The sequence below is a fragment of the Cynara cardunculus genome (genome assembly GCF_001531365.2).
Source record: "Cynara cardunculus var. scolymus isolate 2C chromosome LG 1, CcrdV1, whole genome shotgun sequence".
Classification (NCBI taxonomy): Eukaryota; Viridiplantae; Streptophyta; class Magnoliopsida; order Asterales; family Asteraceae; genus Cynara; species Cynara cardunculus.
The window spans coordinates 13743631-13760249 of NC_037528.1; the positions used below are offsets into that span (position 1 = coordinate 13743631).

The 16619-nt window shown below is 34.8% G+C and overlaps 4 protein-coding genes across 4 annotated transcripts; 1 reads left to right on the forward strand and 3 right to left on the reverse strand.

The window, feature by feature from the left end:
• Nucleotides 1–6750: 6750 nt before the first annotated feature.
• On the reverse strand, nt 6751–7365 carry LOC112500341. The gene has a single exon (XM_025103818.1). It carries the CDS (start codon nt 7350–7352, stop codon nt 6873–6875), a length of 480 nt encoding a protein of 159 aa, XP_024959586.1. The 5' UTR covers nt 7353–7365; the 3' UTR covers nt 6751–6872.
• A 2148-nt stretch (nt 7366–9513) lies between these two features.
• Nucleotides 9514–11514, reverse strand: LOC112513823 (pentatricopeptide repeat-containing protein At2g22410, mitochondrial-like). Its single transcript, XM_025120218.1, has one exon. It carries the CDS (start codon nt 11512–11514, stop codon nt 9514–9516), a length of 2001 nt encoding a protein of 666 aa, XP_024975986.1.
• Nucleotides 11515–12685: 1171 nt separating this feature from the next.
• Nucleotides 12686–14910, forward strand: LOC112515917 (pentatricopeptide repeat-containing protein At1g20230-like). Its single transcript, XM_025122893.1, has one exon. The coding sequence runs from the start codon at nt 12689–12691 to the stop codon at nt 14747–14749; it is 2061 nt and encodes a 686-aa protein (XP_024978661.1). The 5' UTR covers nt 12686–12688; the 3' UTR covers nt 14750–14910.
• Nucleotides 14911–15099: 189 nt separating this feature from the next.
• Nucleotides 15100–16443, reverse strand: LOC112515924 (oxygen-evolving enhancer protein 1, chloroplastic). Its single transcript, XM_025122905.1, has 2 exons — nt 16115–16443; nt 15100–15940 (listed from the first exon to the last, which is right to left on the reverse strand). The coding sequence occupies exons 1-2, from the start codon at nt 16346–16348 to the stop codon at nt 15185–15187; spliced, it is 990 nt and encodes a 329-aa protein (XP_024978673.1). The 5' UTR covers nt 16349–16443; the 3' UTR covers nt 15100–15184.
• Nucleotides 16444–16619: the final 176 nt, after the last annotated feature.

Below are 16619 nucleotides of genomic sequence, written 5' to 3' on the forward strand. Positions count from 1 at the left end.
ATTTGTTTTAATAAATCCAAAATTTATAGTATATATAATAATCAATTTAAAATATTTGATTTAATAACATTATAAAATTATTTTAATTGACTAATTTTTCTGCTCTTTTAGGTTATTTTACATGCTTATTTGTTAGTTTTTGTCAAACATGATTTGTTCATCAACTACCTTATCACCTACCAACTAGCTTATTAGTCATCAACTAGTTTATCAGCCACCAATTAGGTTATCAGTCATCAACTAGTTTGTCAGCCAACATCTAGCTTATCAGTTATCAACTAGTTAATCAACTAATTTGACAAACATAGCCTATGTCCGCACCTAATACCCATAGGAAGGAATTTTAATCAGTTAATCAATTGGCAAAGAGTAGGACGACTTTACTCAAATACAAGAGAGATCTTGAGTTCAATCCCGCATACCTCCCTCCTCCCGGATTAAGCTCAATCATCGAGTAAGCCAAAAAAATGTTAGTCTCACGTTAATATTTTTAGAGGTAAGCTCTATATGGGCCAACCATATGTAATCCAGCCCAACTTTTCTGAATCCAATATATGGCCCAGTATCAGGCTTCAGGCCCAACTCTTTTCAAGCCCATGAACTACTTTTTAATTTTATGAATTTCCTTGTAAAAAAAAAAACCAAAATATCTTATAAGAAAAAAGATTATCCACAACTACATAAGCAACTATGCCAAAACCATCATTCTAAATAGAAATTGCAATAATTTTTATATTCAAATTAATGTTTTTAATAAGGTTTTTTTTTTTGGTTTATTTCTTAAGATTTTGGTTTTTTATCATTAATTTTATTTATATTATTTGAGTAAAAAGTTGATTACCGACAACTCAACTGACCCCACGCAAAACCCGTCTTCAAGAACATTATGTAAGAGCGACAATTTTGGCTCATTCCACGATTGAGGTTCGCAAGGGGGTTCGGGATGGAACCCAAAACTTGTCTTGTACTTGAACAAAAATCACTCACCCTTTATCAACACTGAGCAACACGTTAGAGGCAATTACGAATGGTTTGAAGTTATTGCAGGTGAACCTCTATAGTTACAAGGGTTTAGTAACGCCTAAATTCAAAAGTCGAAGTAAATGAGATTTTCGACTACATTTCCTTGAGATTGAACTAATGTGACACAACTCAAAGTACTATAGAATATATGTCACTTTATGATACACGTGCCTTTAGTAAATTTGTGTTATACAAAAATTTTTATGTTAAAATACAAAATACATTATAATTTAAAACTAACTATTGAATCAAGCATACGTGAGTTGAGAAGGATTCTAGATGTCCATCTTGAAATTCTTGCAAACGTTAATGCATGATCTATGGTCGTAGGTCAAAGTTTTTGTATGTACGAACGTACAGTAAATCTAAAAAATAATTTGAAAATCAATAATGTTTAGACTAGTTTTGATTATTTACTTGCATTTGATACATTTTTTTTTTACAAATATTTAATCCTTGAACCTCTTAATATTTGAAGTTTGGAACAAGCTATTATATGGTACAGATCTTGAGCCATGATATTACCTGACAATGCGCTCGACTGAAAATATGTGCATATGATTTTCTTACGTGTTTGCAGATATTGTCTTGGAAATGAATGAGCTCGACATCTTTTTGTAAAGCAAATCAAGTACGGTTTTCTAAGATTTTTGATACAAAAAGAAAGAAAGAAAGAGATACTAAACATGAGTCAAGACATATACGTATTATAACTCGTATTTTATATACATATATTATTTATAAATCTGTATAATGATATAAATTTAAAAGAAAAAAAAAACTCATAAAAAATCTATAAAACATGACCTACTCAACTTGAAATCACAATGACGAGCATATAGATATTATGCTTGTTGTAAGGCACATTGGATGGAGCAATTCAAAGGAAGCTGCCAACCATTAACTTCATAGTCTTCATGTGTACCCACTCTTTTATTTTTACTTTTTAATAACTTCATTCCATTACATTTATTTAAAAAAAATATTCAATTACATTAATGTAAGAATATTGTTGTTTGTGTTTTTTCTTTAATGTCAAGATTAAACTGTCATTTAAACTTTGTAATTTAGTCGGAAATTAATTAATACGTAAAACGAATTAAGTAAAAGAATATATAAGATAAAGCGAACGATGTTGTGATAGATGGATGCAAACAGCAATTTTGAGGTGTAAAATGTTTTCCATCTCATGTTTGCATCTTTATTTGTCTGTATCAGTCTTTCGTAAACTAATATCGATAATAACTTGTTTGTATACAAAATAAACAATTTTCTAAAATTAGATATCAAAAATCAACTCAAAACACTAATTTATTAATGCTCACGGGTCAAAAAAAATGGTCAAGTTCAAAAAAGTACACAATTTGGATGGTACTGTTAGTGTTCCACTTTTATCTAAGATATACATAACGACTGCGCTTTTGTGGGCCAAAATTTTCCAAATCCATTTCGAGGAAGAGAAAAAAGTTTTGGAATTTTCCGAGTTAGTGTCAAACCATGCTTTAGGTGTGAACATAAGTATGGTCAGGTATTTGTAGGCTTTTTTACTGTTTTTTTAAACTGAGTTTTAACAGAGTCTTTAAAAAAGTTGGTCCGATCAATCTTTGAAACCTCAAATGGGATCAAGCTTGATAGGTCTGAACTTTTTTTAAACCGAATTTTTTTATGCATCTCAACTTCCGTCATCACCTCAATTGTATGATGTTGTACGTATGTATGGGCAAATCTCAACAGACTATATACAGTTCAAGCGTACAACATTCCATAGCAGGCATTTATCACCAACCCATCATGACTATGGGCATCCACCATTAACCATTTGATGTCCTAATGCGTCAATATTCATTAAATGGGAACTTTTTATTTATACCCCCAGTGTATTCACGAATATCAAAACCAACCCTCTTACTTATATATATATCCTTTATACCCTGTGACTTCTCCCCATGATATTATATGTTACTCGATGTATAATTTAATACAAATGCTTATGCAAAATGGTTCATAACCAGCAAACCTCGAATCAAATCGCTTTGCTTCAAAAGCAAGTATGAGTATTTTCAACCATAAGAATGAGGTTCGATTGGTTTGAGTTTGGACTTTAAAGGTTAAAAGTGTCTGCAAGTTTCAGGTTCGAATTTAAGGAGGAATAAAAATTTCTTGTGGCTACCGAGGTTCAAATGCGGTGACTCTGGACTACCCATAAAACGGGTGGTAGCCCTGAAATTAGTCAACTCGCATAACGGGTTGGATATCCAGGTTAATAAAAAAAAATAGTACGAGTATTTTCAATAAAAATATTTCATTATTGTAAAACGTTTTTCAACGGTGATACTATTATTGTGATTATTAAACTATTTTATGTTAACAAAAGCAATCAATTTTCCTGTCTTTCTTGGTGACATAATGATGACCTTGGCATTTAATGCACTGAAAAGTACAAGTTGATGAACTACCGTTTATTAATAAAAATGAAATAAGAACGAAAATGGATTGATATCACTTGTTCAAGTTTTAAATAATATGTAACCATGATAACTTGGGTTGCATCAATTGTTTTGAACAACGTTTGTATCTTTTTGTTAAAACAATACCGATATATTAAGTACAAATAGTAGTTATTTCTCATACATGCATCTAATTTTCTTATCAAAAGGATAACAAAACATACAATAAAGAAGATTCTATGCCTTATTCCTCACGTTATTTTTTTAATGTACAAAAAGCAAAATCATGATGCTTTGACTTTAAGAAAGAAGCATTAACTGTATTAAAAAAATAAACAAAAATAACATTAATTTTGAATATATGTCCGTTGTCGTAACATAAACGCAAAAAGGACCACCAAAGTGTCCTTAAAGATTTCGAAAGTTGCATCAAATGTGTGTTTAATGTTACATGTGGATTTGTTTATTTGAGGCTACAACCTTTGTTTTGTTTATCAAGATACGATGGTTTGTTAAATATATACAAATTCTAATTTGTGATTAGTAACTCTGGCCCATTAAATCCCATTTAAATAATAAAACGGTTAATTATGTGAATTTTTTTTTTGTAAATTTTCAACTTGTAACGAAGTAGTTATGATAACTCTTTTAAACAAACTCACAAAACCTTGTAAGATGCAACCAAGGTTAGGTTCGATGAAACATATAATATAACTCGACGTATAATTTAATGGGCAAATTGTATGAAAAATACAACGTACTTTGATCCGGTTCATGTTTTGTGTAATGTAATATCAAGACCTTCATTTTGGCACCTTAGACGTGAGATGTCAAACATTTAGATACATAGTTTACATTTAAAAATGCAGAAAATGCAACGTATTTCGGTCTGATTCTTATTTTATATAACGTACATTAATCTAGATGTCTGAGATATCAGGTCTGCTATCAAAGTAAAGGAGATGTCTGAGATATCAGGTATGCTATCAAAGTAAAGATTTCAAATTACATTATACAAAATAAGAACCATAATGAGCTACGTTGCGTTATTTTCATACAATATACCTTAATTTAATACCAAGTGTTTGATTCCTATGAAAGATTTTCTGAAATCCTCCGACACTAGTTTTTGTAACAATTTATTCGAAGTATGTATCTTAAAAAGATGATATGAAACTCGGTTTCCACATCTTTTTGTGGTGACACGATAACCTAGACATCATAGGCATCTCAAAGTATAATATGAGGAACATGTTATTGATCAATCAAGATACCGATATGTGCTCAAGTTTTGAATAAAGATGTAACCGCGATATGCAAGACTTGACTCAGGTTTATAATAATCGTTTCAAGTAGCATATATGTTTCATGTTAAAGTGACGTGGGTATTATTATATAGAATTAGTAGTTATTTTCTACACATACGACCAATTTTCTTGTTAAAAGGATAACGAAACATATAATATAAAAGATCCTATGCCTTGTTCTTCACGTTCTTTTTTTTTATATTAATTATACTGAAAGCAAAAGTTTGGCGCTTTAGCTTTAAAAATAACAACCACTATAAACAAAAAATAACATTTATTTGGCATATGGTATCACGACATAAACCTAAAGAAACAAGATCACCAAGGTTTCCTAAAGATATTGAAAATTACATCAAATGCGTATTTAAGTTTTTACATGTTTCGTGTTTTTATTTATTTATTTATGTGAGACTACAGAGTCTACAACCTTTGTTTTGTTTATCAAATCATGATTGTTCATTAAAATATAAAATACCATACAAAGTAATTTGAAATTACGACTGATGACTCTTCTAAATCAAATAAACAAACCCAAACATATTAAGTATTACTTTGGATGTGGGATTTAAAGGTGAAATTTTGTTTTATTTATCTAATTAAATACTATACTGAGCAATTTGAATTTATGATCGACAACTCATTTAAATCAAACCAGACCAAAACCAAAACCAAAACCAATCCTGTTGATTTTTCCTTAGTAAAATATCTGGATATGGGTCCCAATAGAAATATCCAAATGACTATTTCCATAAATATCCAAACAAGTATTTTCCTCGAAAAATTGGTATGATAATTCTATAAACAAGTCCGTAAAATCAAGGTTTATTATTATAAATAAGTAGATGACCATTTGAAAATTTTTATTTTACCATTTAACAATCTTTAATTTTTCTTATAAAATAGTTAAGAAAACTTAAAGTTAATGTCATAAGAACCTTTTGACATTTTGATGTTCTAGATGAAAAATGAATCTATTATAACATTTAATTGAGACACTATAACTTGTTATAGACTTATATCATAAAAACATGTATTGACACACAAAAACAAGCCAAAATCACAGTTTATGGTTTTGTAAAGAAAATAAAATGTGTTGTGACATTGACTTAAGGTTTATTAGGGTCTGTTTGATTGATTTTCCATTAAGTTTGGTATGAATAAATCTGTCTTTTTAAATTAATCTTTATATAAATTCGAAATATTTTTATTTAATAGAGTTTTTTTTCCTATAAATAGAATAAACATTTTTTTTAATTGGCAATGATAAATTTGAAAGAACACTTCAATTTCTATATAAAATTTCATATCTTCTAAAAACTTATTGAATAAACTATTTTTTATATCACATCAAGTTTTTATTTCAAAGCTTTCTAAAAGCTTATTAAATAATTTATTTTTATTTTATTAAACCACTATTTTTATTTCATGTATAATCAACATATAAACTATTTTTTATATCACTAAACAACTAGCAAACAATTATATTTTGATTATACATGAAATAAAAATAGTGGTTTAATAAAATAAAATTAACTTATTTAATAAGCTTTTAGAAAGCTTTGAAATATATATATATAGACTTGGATCATATGAGACCAATGGTTTTTCGTGAGATCCGTAAGACCAATTCACAACCTTTGGATTAGATCTATAATATGAAAATCTAAACATTCATAAATGCCACAAGACTTCTCAATAATCACAAAATTGCCATCGTGCAATTTAAACCATTAGATCATTCACTTATAAAGTTGATCAATAAATATAAATTGATCTTACGGGTCTCACGAAAAACTTTTGGTCTCACGTTGGTAAGTAACTTTTTAGCCATGCGGTTATTTATGAAAATAACCCTAAAATCGAGGATATATAAATGAATTATAAGTTATCATCAAGAATTGGTACTTCAATCAGCAGATAAGAGACTAACAATCCATTTCTTGCAACATAAAATAGAAAGAGAAGCCCCAAAATGGAAATGGAAATGGAAATGGAAGGTGATTTGCCTCATCAACTGCTTTCTCATCATTAAAACAATCCATGGATATACCTACAAAATTCATGACTCTATTTACATCCCTACATCTCATATAATCTATTCAGGTATGGCACTCAACATTGCTGTAAAATTACGCCTCCTTCCACTACCAACACCTCTCCTCCCTACATCCGATACCCGACCTGAACTCTTCTTATGACCTGAAAACGCAGGTGTTGTGAAATACAGGTTTTTACTACTACGACGACAACCACATTTCTCGCCGCCGGTCTTGGCCAATGCAGCGCTCGCCTTGACTGCCAATGCAGCCATCTCTTCCGGCTGAAGCGGACGCCTCAATCGAGTCAACGGTAGCGCGAAGTAGAGCTGGCCAGGTTGAAGCTCGTCGTCGTCACGAATAGCGGAAAGAACATCATCAAACTCCATCTCGTCGGAGTTGCAGATGAAAGTGGACGGATTCTTGTGTAAAACGTATGAAACCTTCACAGGATAAGAGAATTCCTGTAGGCTACCGTCGTGTAAGATCAACTTAGCAGTGGCGACGGATGTTGAATCGCATGAACTGCAAATACCCATTTTTTTCCTTTTTTTGCAGAGAGAGAGGAGGAGAAAAAGAGAGAGAGAGAAGATGGAAATGGCGGTAGGGGGTGGGTGTATATATGGAGTACAAATCCACGTCATAGAATGGCAAAAGTGGTAATTTAGTCTATGATTTACGGGTTATTTGGGTGCAAGTTGCGGATGACAGGCTGTAAGCATCAATAAACACTAAATCCACGAGTATTCGAAGGGAGAGGTGACGTTTGCCGATAAGCAGCTGCGTTGATATTATTTCCAGAATGTTTCCCTTCCTTTATCAACCATTATATTTTCAATTTATTATTAACATAAATACTATATAATATATTTTACGTTTACTTTATTAAAACATGATTACGCTTTGATCATCACATAATCCTTTTTATTAAATTTACTTTTGTTATTTTATTATTTTTTAAAATAAGATAAAGTTCATTTTTAAATTATTTAAAAACATGAACTTAATATGTAATGCAATTAATTTGGTAACAAACTATGAATTGCATTTTGGGGACTAGTAAAATGTATTAATGATGGGCCCTTTGATCTACTCTCAAGCTATTCAATGGGTACTAAAATTAAATGTTGATATTTTATTCTTTGTATTTAGTAATTAATAGGATGGGACGACCTCATATAACAACCTCTACATACATATCTATATATAGCAGGAGTAAGTAAATGCTTTGTTGTTTACTGTTTTTCAACCCACGCAACATATATGATGTATCGACTTTTGTGCATAGGTGACGTGGTAGTGGGGATAAAGACAAAATGTAGAGTTGAAGGTGAAGGTAATAACGTAGTTTTAGGCAAGTTGAGGGGTAGTAGGTGTGATCATGTACGTACGTGGCTGGATTTATCAGATGACAGAGCCATAGAGCTGAACACGTGGAACAAACAAAGAACGGCCACCGCTTCATAACCAATTTACGGTTATGCCCCACTTAATTTCTAATCAGCAATACATTTAGGAATTGATGTGTATGATGTAAGAACGCCTTGATCCCTTTGTATGTTCTAATAACAAGCCTAGCTGGTTGTGGTGAATTGATCTTTAACAAATATTAGGAGGATATAATAATAATAGCTTACTTAATTATAATGAAAATTATGTAAATTTATTATGGAGTTTTGATGGGATCGGATGCATTAGTGCTTGTGTAAATTAAATCATGTCAATGAATTAAACATGCATCAAGGAAGCTTCCCTAAAAATACTAAAGTTTCACCAAAGTTTGAAAAACCCATATAGACATAAGAAAAGAAATCAAGAAAAGCTAGCTGTATTAGGCAGGTTCCACTGGCTACCTGTGATTGAGCTAGCTTCTGTTTTAATTTCAGAAATCTAAGATCCACACTAGCAGATTCCACATGGAAGCAGTTTCTGACTGGATTTCAAGAATTTAATTTACTTGCATGTTCACCAAACAACCGGCAAAATAACAAGAAAACTGAACCAGCAATGACTAGGACTAGATTAAAGAAATCCCCATTTGTCATCCTGTTCCTATGCATGTAAATGGTGGTCATATATAAATGTTTTTTAACAACATGCTTATCTGTGATTGTCTGAAATGTCCAACACACATTCATCCCTATAATTTATCATTCATTGAAGGTGGAGGTGGTTCATGCTGGTTTTCATGTGATCTGGGCTGGTCAAACTTGTATATATCAAATCATCATCATCCACACGTATGAATGTTTGATTATTAAAGAAAATGTCAATGATGAATGTGCTACAGAAACTTTTGGTTGTCTTTCTTCTGTGGTGTTGGTTGTTGATTATAAAATTGATCACTCGCCTATATGGCTATATGGCTATATGGCATATATTATATCTTACCACTTGCCTAAATCAAACAAGTTATACTTAATAAGAATATGTTATGCGTCTATAATAACAAGTTGTTGGACTCCAAAGAATGGTCCCCAAAACTAAATAAGTCAACATTCAAAATGAATAAGATAAGAATTAACCCAATATAGAACCTACAAATTAAGATCAATTAGTGAGACATACCTAACTGGAAATATCCAGCAAGAACTCCAAATTCCTTTGGTTGAAAACTGTACATGTTTTGATGGGCCATTTTTTAACTTCCAGGTGACAGCGTTGGCACAAGGTCATGAGATTCAGGCATATGGAATGGAACTAAACTTCTTCAGTGTTTAGAAATGTGTCTGAAGAGCTGCTAAAATGCCCGAAAGACTTCAAATGATCCAATAATTGATCCAGCAACTCGTATACATTGCTTGACAACTCATTTCTTTGGTCATCAACCATAAATTCATAAACATGCCCGTTAACTTCAACAGAGCTAACGCCTCTGCTCTTTTTGATGCCTTGGTCCTTCATTAGTCTCCTTATGTTCTTCACATCCTCCCATCTTCCAGCTTCACAAAACATGTTTGATACAAGCACATAGACTCCCGAAGTATATGGTTCAAGCTCCAACACATGTTTCAGTACTTGCTTCCCGATTTCGACTTTCCCATGAAGTCTACAAGCCCCAAGCAAGGCACCCCAAACTACAACATCAGGCTTCATTGGCATTCCTCTTATTAACTTAATCGCATCTCCAAATAGCCCTACTCTTCCAAGCAGATCAATCATGCAAGCATAGTGTTCAATTTCATGTGGTACTCCATACATACCAATCATTCTGTCAAAGTAATATTTACCTATTTCTGTTAGACCACTGTGACAACAAGCAGAAAGCAAGCCCATGAAGGTGATCTTATCAGGCTGAATTCCAGCAGCCTGCATTCTGTCAAAGAGTTCCACTGCTTCAAAACCACACCCGTGGAAGGCAAGTGCCCCAATCATAACGTTCCATGAAACAGGATTCTTTTCTGGCATCTCGGAAAAGATGCTCAAAGAAGTTTCTAACAATCCACATTTGGCATACATGTCTATCAATGAATTGAACAATGTGACACTAGGTATTACATAGTTGGAGCATATATAATTGTGGATGTTCTTACCCATTTCCAAATCCCCAAGTTGACAGCATGCTGAAAGAACACTAGTCAGAGTCGACTCATCAGGAGTTACTCCTGCATGGAAAATGTCATTGAACAGACCTAAAACTTCACCATATTCACCTTTTTGTAGATAGCAGGAAATCATTGAATTCCAAGAAACCACATTTTTTACTGGCATTTGGTAAAATAGATTCCTGGCAGACTCCACTAGACCATATTTAGCATAAGCACTGACCATAGTAGTCCATGAGACCACATTTTTATCATTCATTCGGTCAAAGAATGTCTGAGCTGAATGCAGATGCCCACACTTCGCATACATGTCCACGATAGCATTCTGCACATAAATATCAATGTGAGCCCTAGTAATCACGATATATGAATGCAACAATCTTCCTAATGCCTCCTGGCAGTTCTGTGAACAAACAGAAAGTAGGCTAACAAAAGTAAAGTCATCAGGCTCCACGCCTAGTTCCGTCATCTTCCTAAACAATAAAAACGCTTCCCTGCAATAGCCCATCTTAGAGTACCCACCAACCATCGTGTTCCAAGAAACCAAACTCTTATCAACCATGTCATCAAACACCTTTCTTGAATCCCTAATGGCCCCACAACCGCAATAAACACTAATTAACCCATTTTGCACATATACATTTGATTCAAATCCCAACTTGATAATCTGAACATGCACTAAAACCCCATCTAATAATCTAGATAACACCGCACACACCTTAAGAACAAAAGGATATGTGAATTCATTTGGTGAAATGCCAACACAAGTCATTTGATGGTAGAGGTGGAGAGCTTTTGTTGGGGTTTCGCTGTTCACATAACCCCTTATCAAACTATTGTATGTATGTCTATTTGGTTGAGGCAAATGATCGAACATAAGGTGGGCATACTGTAGATCTCCTGTTTCTGACACAGCACAGAAGGAAATCAATTTGCTAATGGTAAGTGTTTGTTGTTGGAGTCCATGGAGGATGATTTGGGCATGAATTAGTTTAAGTTTCTTCATTGATTGACATTTCTCAAGGAGGTGATGGAGGGTCTGGTGAGCAGGGGATGTGAAATTGTTGCGGGTGGTGATGGGTAGAAAAGAGTAGAAAAGGGAGAGGGGTTTCGTATGGCGGGAAACAACCGTCAAACGATGAATAGAAGCGTACATGTTCGTTAAGCATTTAGAAAACAAAATCCTTATCTATCTTTAATAACCATTCAATTTTATTGTGTATTTATTTAACAGGAGTTAAAAGTAAGAAGTGTCAATGTCTGCATTTTTAATCACCTTTAATCTTAAATCAATCTTTAAATCAGGGTTGGGTTCACGTGAGACCAGCTTATTTTCGTGAGACCCGTGATACCATATTTTTACACGTAAACTTCACAGCAAAAACTCTGTGAAGGTTAAAAAAAAGTCGAACCTTCACAGCAAAAACACTGTGAAGGTTAAAAAAAGTCACCTCCACAGCATTTTGCTATGAAGTTTCAAGTGTAAAAATATGGTCTCACGAGTCTCACGAAAACAAGCTGGTCTCACATGATCTCAAGTCCTCTGAATCATGCTTGATAATCAAATTTATGTAATCTGGGTAAGGAATTTGCATAAGATCTCTATTTAAGTAAATATTTTTTTCCTTTTAAACCTGAAAATAAGTTGCGTCATATTTTAACTAAAATAAAAATTTGATTATAAAAATGACTAAAAAAATAAATTTAATCAAACAAATCAGTTATTTTTGTCAAATCTCCCTAGGATTTAAATAGGACATTCGCGTTCATTTACGGTTTTTGTTAAAAAACTTAAAACCAAAAAATTTACTCTGATTTTATTGAACAAACACAGAATACAAAAAATATAAACTCTATTTAGAACATATAAATGAAAGAAAGCTAAATCAACTACTGGTTTGAGAGAAAATTTGACAGAGATCTAAAAAATAATTCTAATTATGAAAACATTTCGAGAGGAAAAAAATATATATATTTTCAAAATTTTATATCAGAAACCGTAAAGAAATGACGGTCATGCTCCGTTACCCTCTATCTTCTTCAAAAAGTGAGCCGCAGTCCTCCAATGTTCCTTTAACATTTTTGTATTTCAAACTTTCATAATTTTAATCTTTATCAATAATAAACCTGACAAAAAAAAAGAGAGCATAATATTGAAAATATAATATGTTTAGCAGATTTTAAAAGGACGATTTAATTTAGGGCAGCAGGCAGCGAGTGGTTTCGATACTGTAAGACCGTTAAAGTCGTTTTTAAAATCAAACGGTCATTCGCCGCCAAGTAGGTGTTTTAGCCCCAAATGCTTTATTGCCTCTCGTAAACTTGATCAAATGTTGCCGAAGCTACCATCTAACCTCCCGCCTCATCTTAGTCTCAAATTCATCAAATCGTACTGTGATTCGGGTGATTTACGGCGTGCACGCCAGCTGTTCGATAAAATTACTAACCCAGATGTGTATTCATGGACGGTGTTGATATCAGCTTATACTAGGCGGGGTCTCCAAAAGGAAGCTATAAATCTGTACACCCAATTGAGGGACAGGGAAATCCAGCCCGATAAATTTGTACTTTTGTCGGTTGTCAAGGCTTGTGCCACATCTAGAGATCTTATCGAGGCTCAGCGAGCTCACAGAGATGCTGTTATGTATGGGTTTCATCGGGATCTTCTGTTGGGGAATGCGATGATAGATATGTTTGGAAAATGCAAGTATCTTGAAGGAGCAAAAAGAGCGTTTCACGATTTACAGTTCCGAGATGTGATTTCTTGGACTTCGATCTGTTCTTGTTATGTTACTTGTGGGAATCCCAGAATGGGCCTCCAATCATTTAGAGAGATGGGGATAGATGGAGTGAGACCCAACTCGGTTTCACTTTCTTCGATTCTACCTGCCTGCTCTGATTTGAAGTGTTTAAATTTGGGTAGAGAAATACATGGATTTGTGGTGAAAAATGGGTTAGGAGCAAATGTATTTATTAGTAGTGCACTTATGGATATGTATGCTAGCTGCTTATGTATCAAAGAGGCTGAGCTGGTATTTGATACAATGGTTCACAGAGATATTGTGTCTCATAATGTGATGATATCGGCATATTTTGAAAATGGAGAAGCTGAGAAAGCACTGGCCATATTCACAAGGATGAAAGATGAAGGTTCTAAGTTAAATTATGCATCCTGGAATGCAGTTATTTCTGGGTGCTTGCAAGCTGGGCGAACACAACAAGCATTAGGGTTACTTACCGAAATGCAAGAAGCAGGGTTCAACCCCAATCAGATTACATTGACTGCTGGCCTGACTGCATGTACAAACTTAGAAAGCTTGAGGGGAGGCAAGGAAATTCATGGTTATATCTTTAGGCATTGTTTCTTGGATGACATAACTGCCTTAACTGCTCTTATCTTTATGTATGCTAAATGTGGCAAACTTGAATTCTCTCGAAAGGCATTTGAGATGATGTCCAGAAGAGATACTGTTGCTTGGAACACGATGATTATTGCAAATTCAATGCATGGGAATGGAGAGGAAGCCTTGGTACTCCTTAGTGAAATGCTAAAGTCAGGCGTCAAGCCCAATGCGGTAACTTTTACAGGAGTTCTTTCTGGTTGTAGCCACTCAAGGCTAGTAGATGAGGGCCTGTCTATCTTCTACTCAATGAGTCGGGTTCATTTGATAGAACCAGATGCTGAGCACCATTCTTGTCTAGTAGATGTTTTGAGTCGTGCTGGTCGCTTAGAAGAGGCATACCGGTTCATACAAGATATGGTGATAGAACCAACTGCTTCTGCTTGGGGAGCATTGCTTGGTGCTTGCAGAGTGTATAAGAATGTTGATTTGGCACGAATTGCAGCAACACGGCTATTTGAGATTGAGCCACACAACTCCGGGAATTATGCTTTACTATCTAACATCCTTGTAAATGCCAAACTATGGGGAGAAGCATCAGAAACTAGAAAATTGATGAGGGATAGAGGAATCAAGAAAGAGCCAGGTTGTAGTTGGGTACAAGTCAGGAATAAAGCACACGTTTTTGTCGCTGGCGACAAGAGAAATGAGCACAGTGATGCTATTTACAAGTTCTTGAGTAATATGAGTGAAAAAATGAGGCAAGACGGGTACTTGCCTGACACAGAGTTTGTCCTTCAAGATCTGGACCTAGAGGAGAAAGAAGACACCTTGTGCAATCACAGTGAGAAACTTGCTGTGGCTTTTGGAATACTGAATTTGAATGGTGAATCATCCATTACTGTGTTCAAGAATTTGAGAATTTGTGGTGACTGCCATAATGCCATAAAGTTCATGGCAAAAATTGTTGGTGTGACGATCGTTGTGAGAGATTCATTAAGGTTTCATCATTTTAGAGATGGGCATTGCTCCTGTAAAGATTTTTGGTGATGTTTGGCTCCTTGTTGAAAAAAGATCAGAAAAACTGTCACTCACAAAATCAACAGCATTGGTTCAGGAATTGGACCATAAATTATGGCAATATTCTCAACATCACATTTGATAGCTTGTTTGTGGTCAAAATCCAGGTACAAACTCATGATACCATTTGATAGCTTGTTTGTGGTCAAAATCCAGGTACAAACACATGATACCATTTTGTTAGCTTGACACCAACTGTATACCAAATTCATGTTCAGTTTTAAAATAATGGGAACATATTTCATAGCATTGGTTGTAAGAATTCTTGAGAATATACAAACAAGATAGTCTCAATAGCTCTCTTGGGGTCAGAGAAAAAGTTGAGGAACACCACCTTTTTATAGTTGAGCACAAAAATCATAAACAAGAAAAGAAATACATGGAGCTAATAATCCACACACTCTATTACTCCAACTGAGCATACCAGACACCTTGGATTTTGACATCCTTGGGAGTCTTGGCCCCCAAATCAGTATCAGAGGGCTGAATGCTCTCAAATACTCCAATCACCTCTCCAGTATCAGGCTTGCTTGAGGTGACACTCAAGGTGATTTTCCCTGTTGATGATGCAACATTCTTTATGTTCTCCTTAAGAAGCTCCTCTTCATCTCCTCTCCCTCCTGCTGGTAGAGCAACAGCATTGTCATATCCGGTAGAACCACCTCTGCCCTTTGGGTCAAGGAAGGAAGAACCTCTGTAAGATGGCACTAGAAATTCGCCACCAAAGCTCTCTGGTTTACCAGATGCTACAAGCTGTTTGATGGTAAAGAGGAAGGGGACACGTTCACCACCTGGAAGCTGAACCGTGACTGCAGCATAGTCGATTCCATCTTTTTCCTCGAATGTGATGGTGCCATCAGAAGATACTTCCAAAGGTCCCTCGATCTCATCAAGGGTGTAGGTCAAACGGGTCATTAGCTTGGTCTTTTGGAACTCAGGTGCAGAGTTCTTGCTCACACCCTCAGCTTTGACTGTGAAAGATGTGGGCTCCAAGCAGAACTTCTTGGCGTTGTACTTGCCTGCCTTGACGGCAAAACCATCAACTCCACCTTCAATGGTTGGGCACTGGTTCGCCGTACCTGTTCCTTTAACTTCAAGGTATGTCTTACTTTGGATTTCATCAAAAGTTAGCCTTTTTGGACTTCCTTCAGCACTTGCTCCCTGTCATAACCAGTAATACCATTACAGGTGTATAAGTTAGAGCAAGAGGATTATACAGCCATGGCTGTATTATGACAATTATAAGTAGCAAGAACTTATGTACTTATTCAACTAGAACAGTTCATGGTTAGGCTATTAAAGTAAAGTAAAATAATTTGAACCAGAGAAACGTACAGAAACGACGAGGGCAGAAGTTGCAAGAGCGAAGCCAGCGATCTTGGCAGCATCAGTGCATTTGTGAGCAAAGTCCTTGAGATCAGCTTGAAGGGAGCAAGTGAGTCTGGCTCCAGCTGACTCGACTCCGAAGGCCTTGCAAACATTCTGAGAAGACTTGAGTTGCAACCGGGTGGAGACACCAACCTTGGTTGGTTGCATGAATGTAGCAGCTGCTTGTAATGAGGCTGCCATTGCTGTAAGTTTGGAAACCCCAACTCCCCTCTCTGTGTTTTGTGTGTCTTGAAGGAGTTTGTTGTTATGGATTATGATTCAAAATGGGATTGAAGTAGGAAAGGGATTTGTGTGGTGCAAGGGTTGATGGGTACAAATTATCTGGTGGGTTTGCTTGGAGCAAGATAAGCAGATAGGATAAGGTGGTGTTCCATTGGCTGGTTTGTGTACTGCCATCTGGCATTCATGATACACAAGTTCCTTTCCTCTAAACAGAAAACATGAATGGATA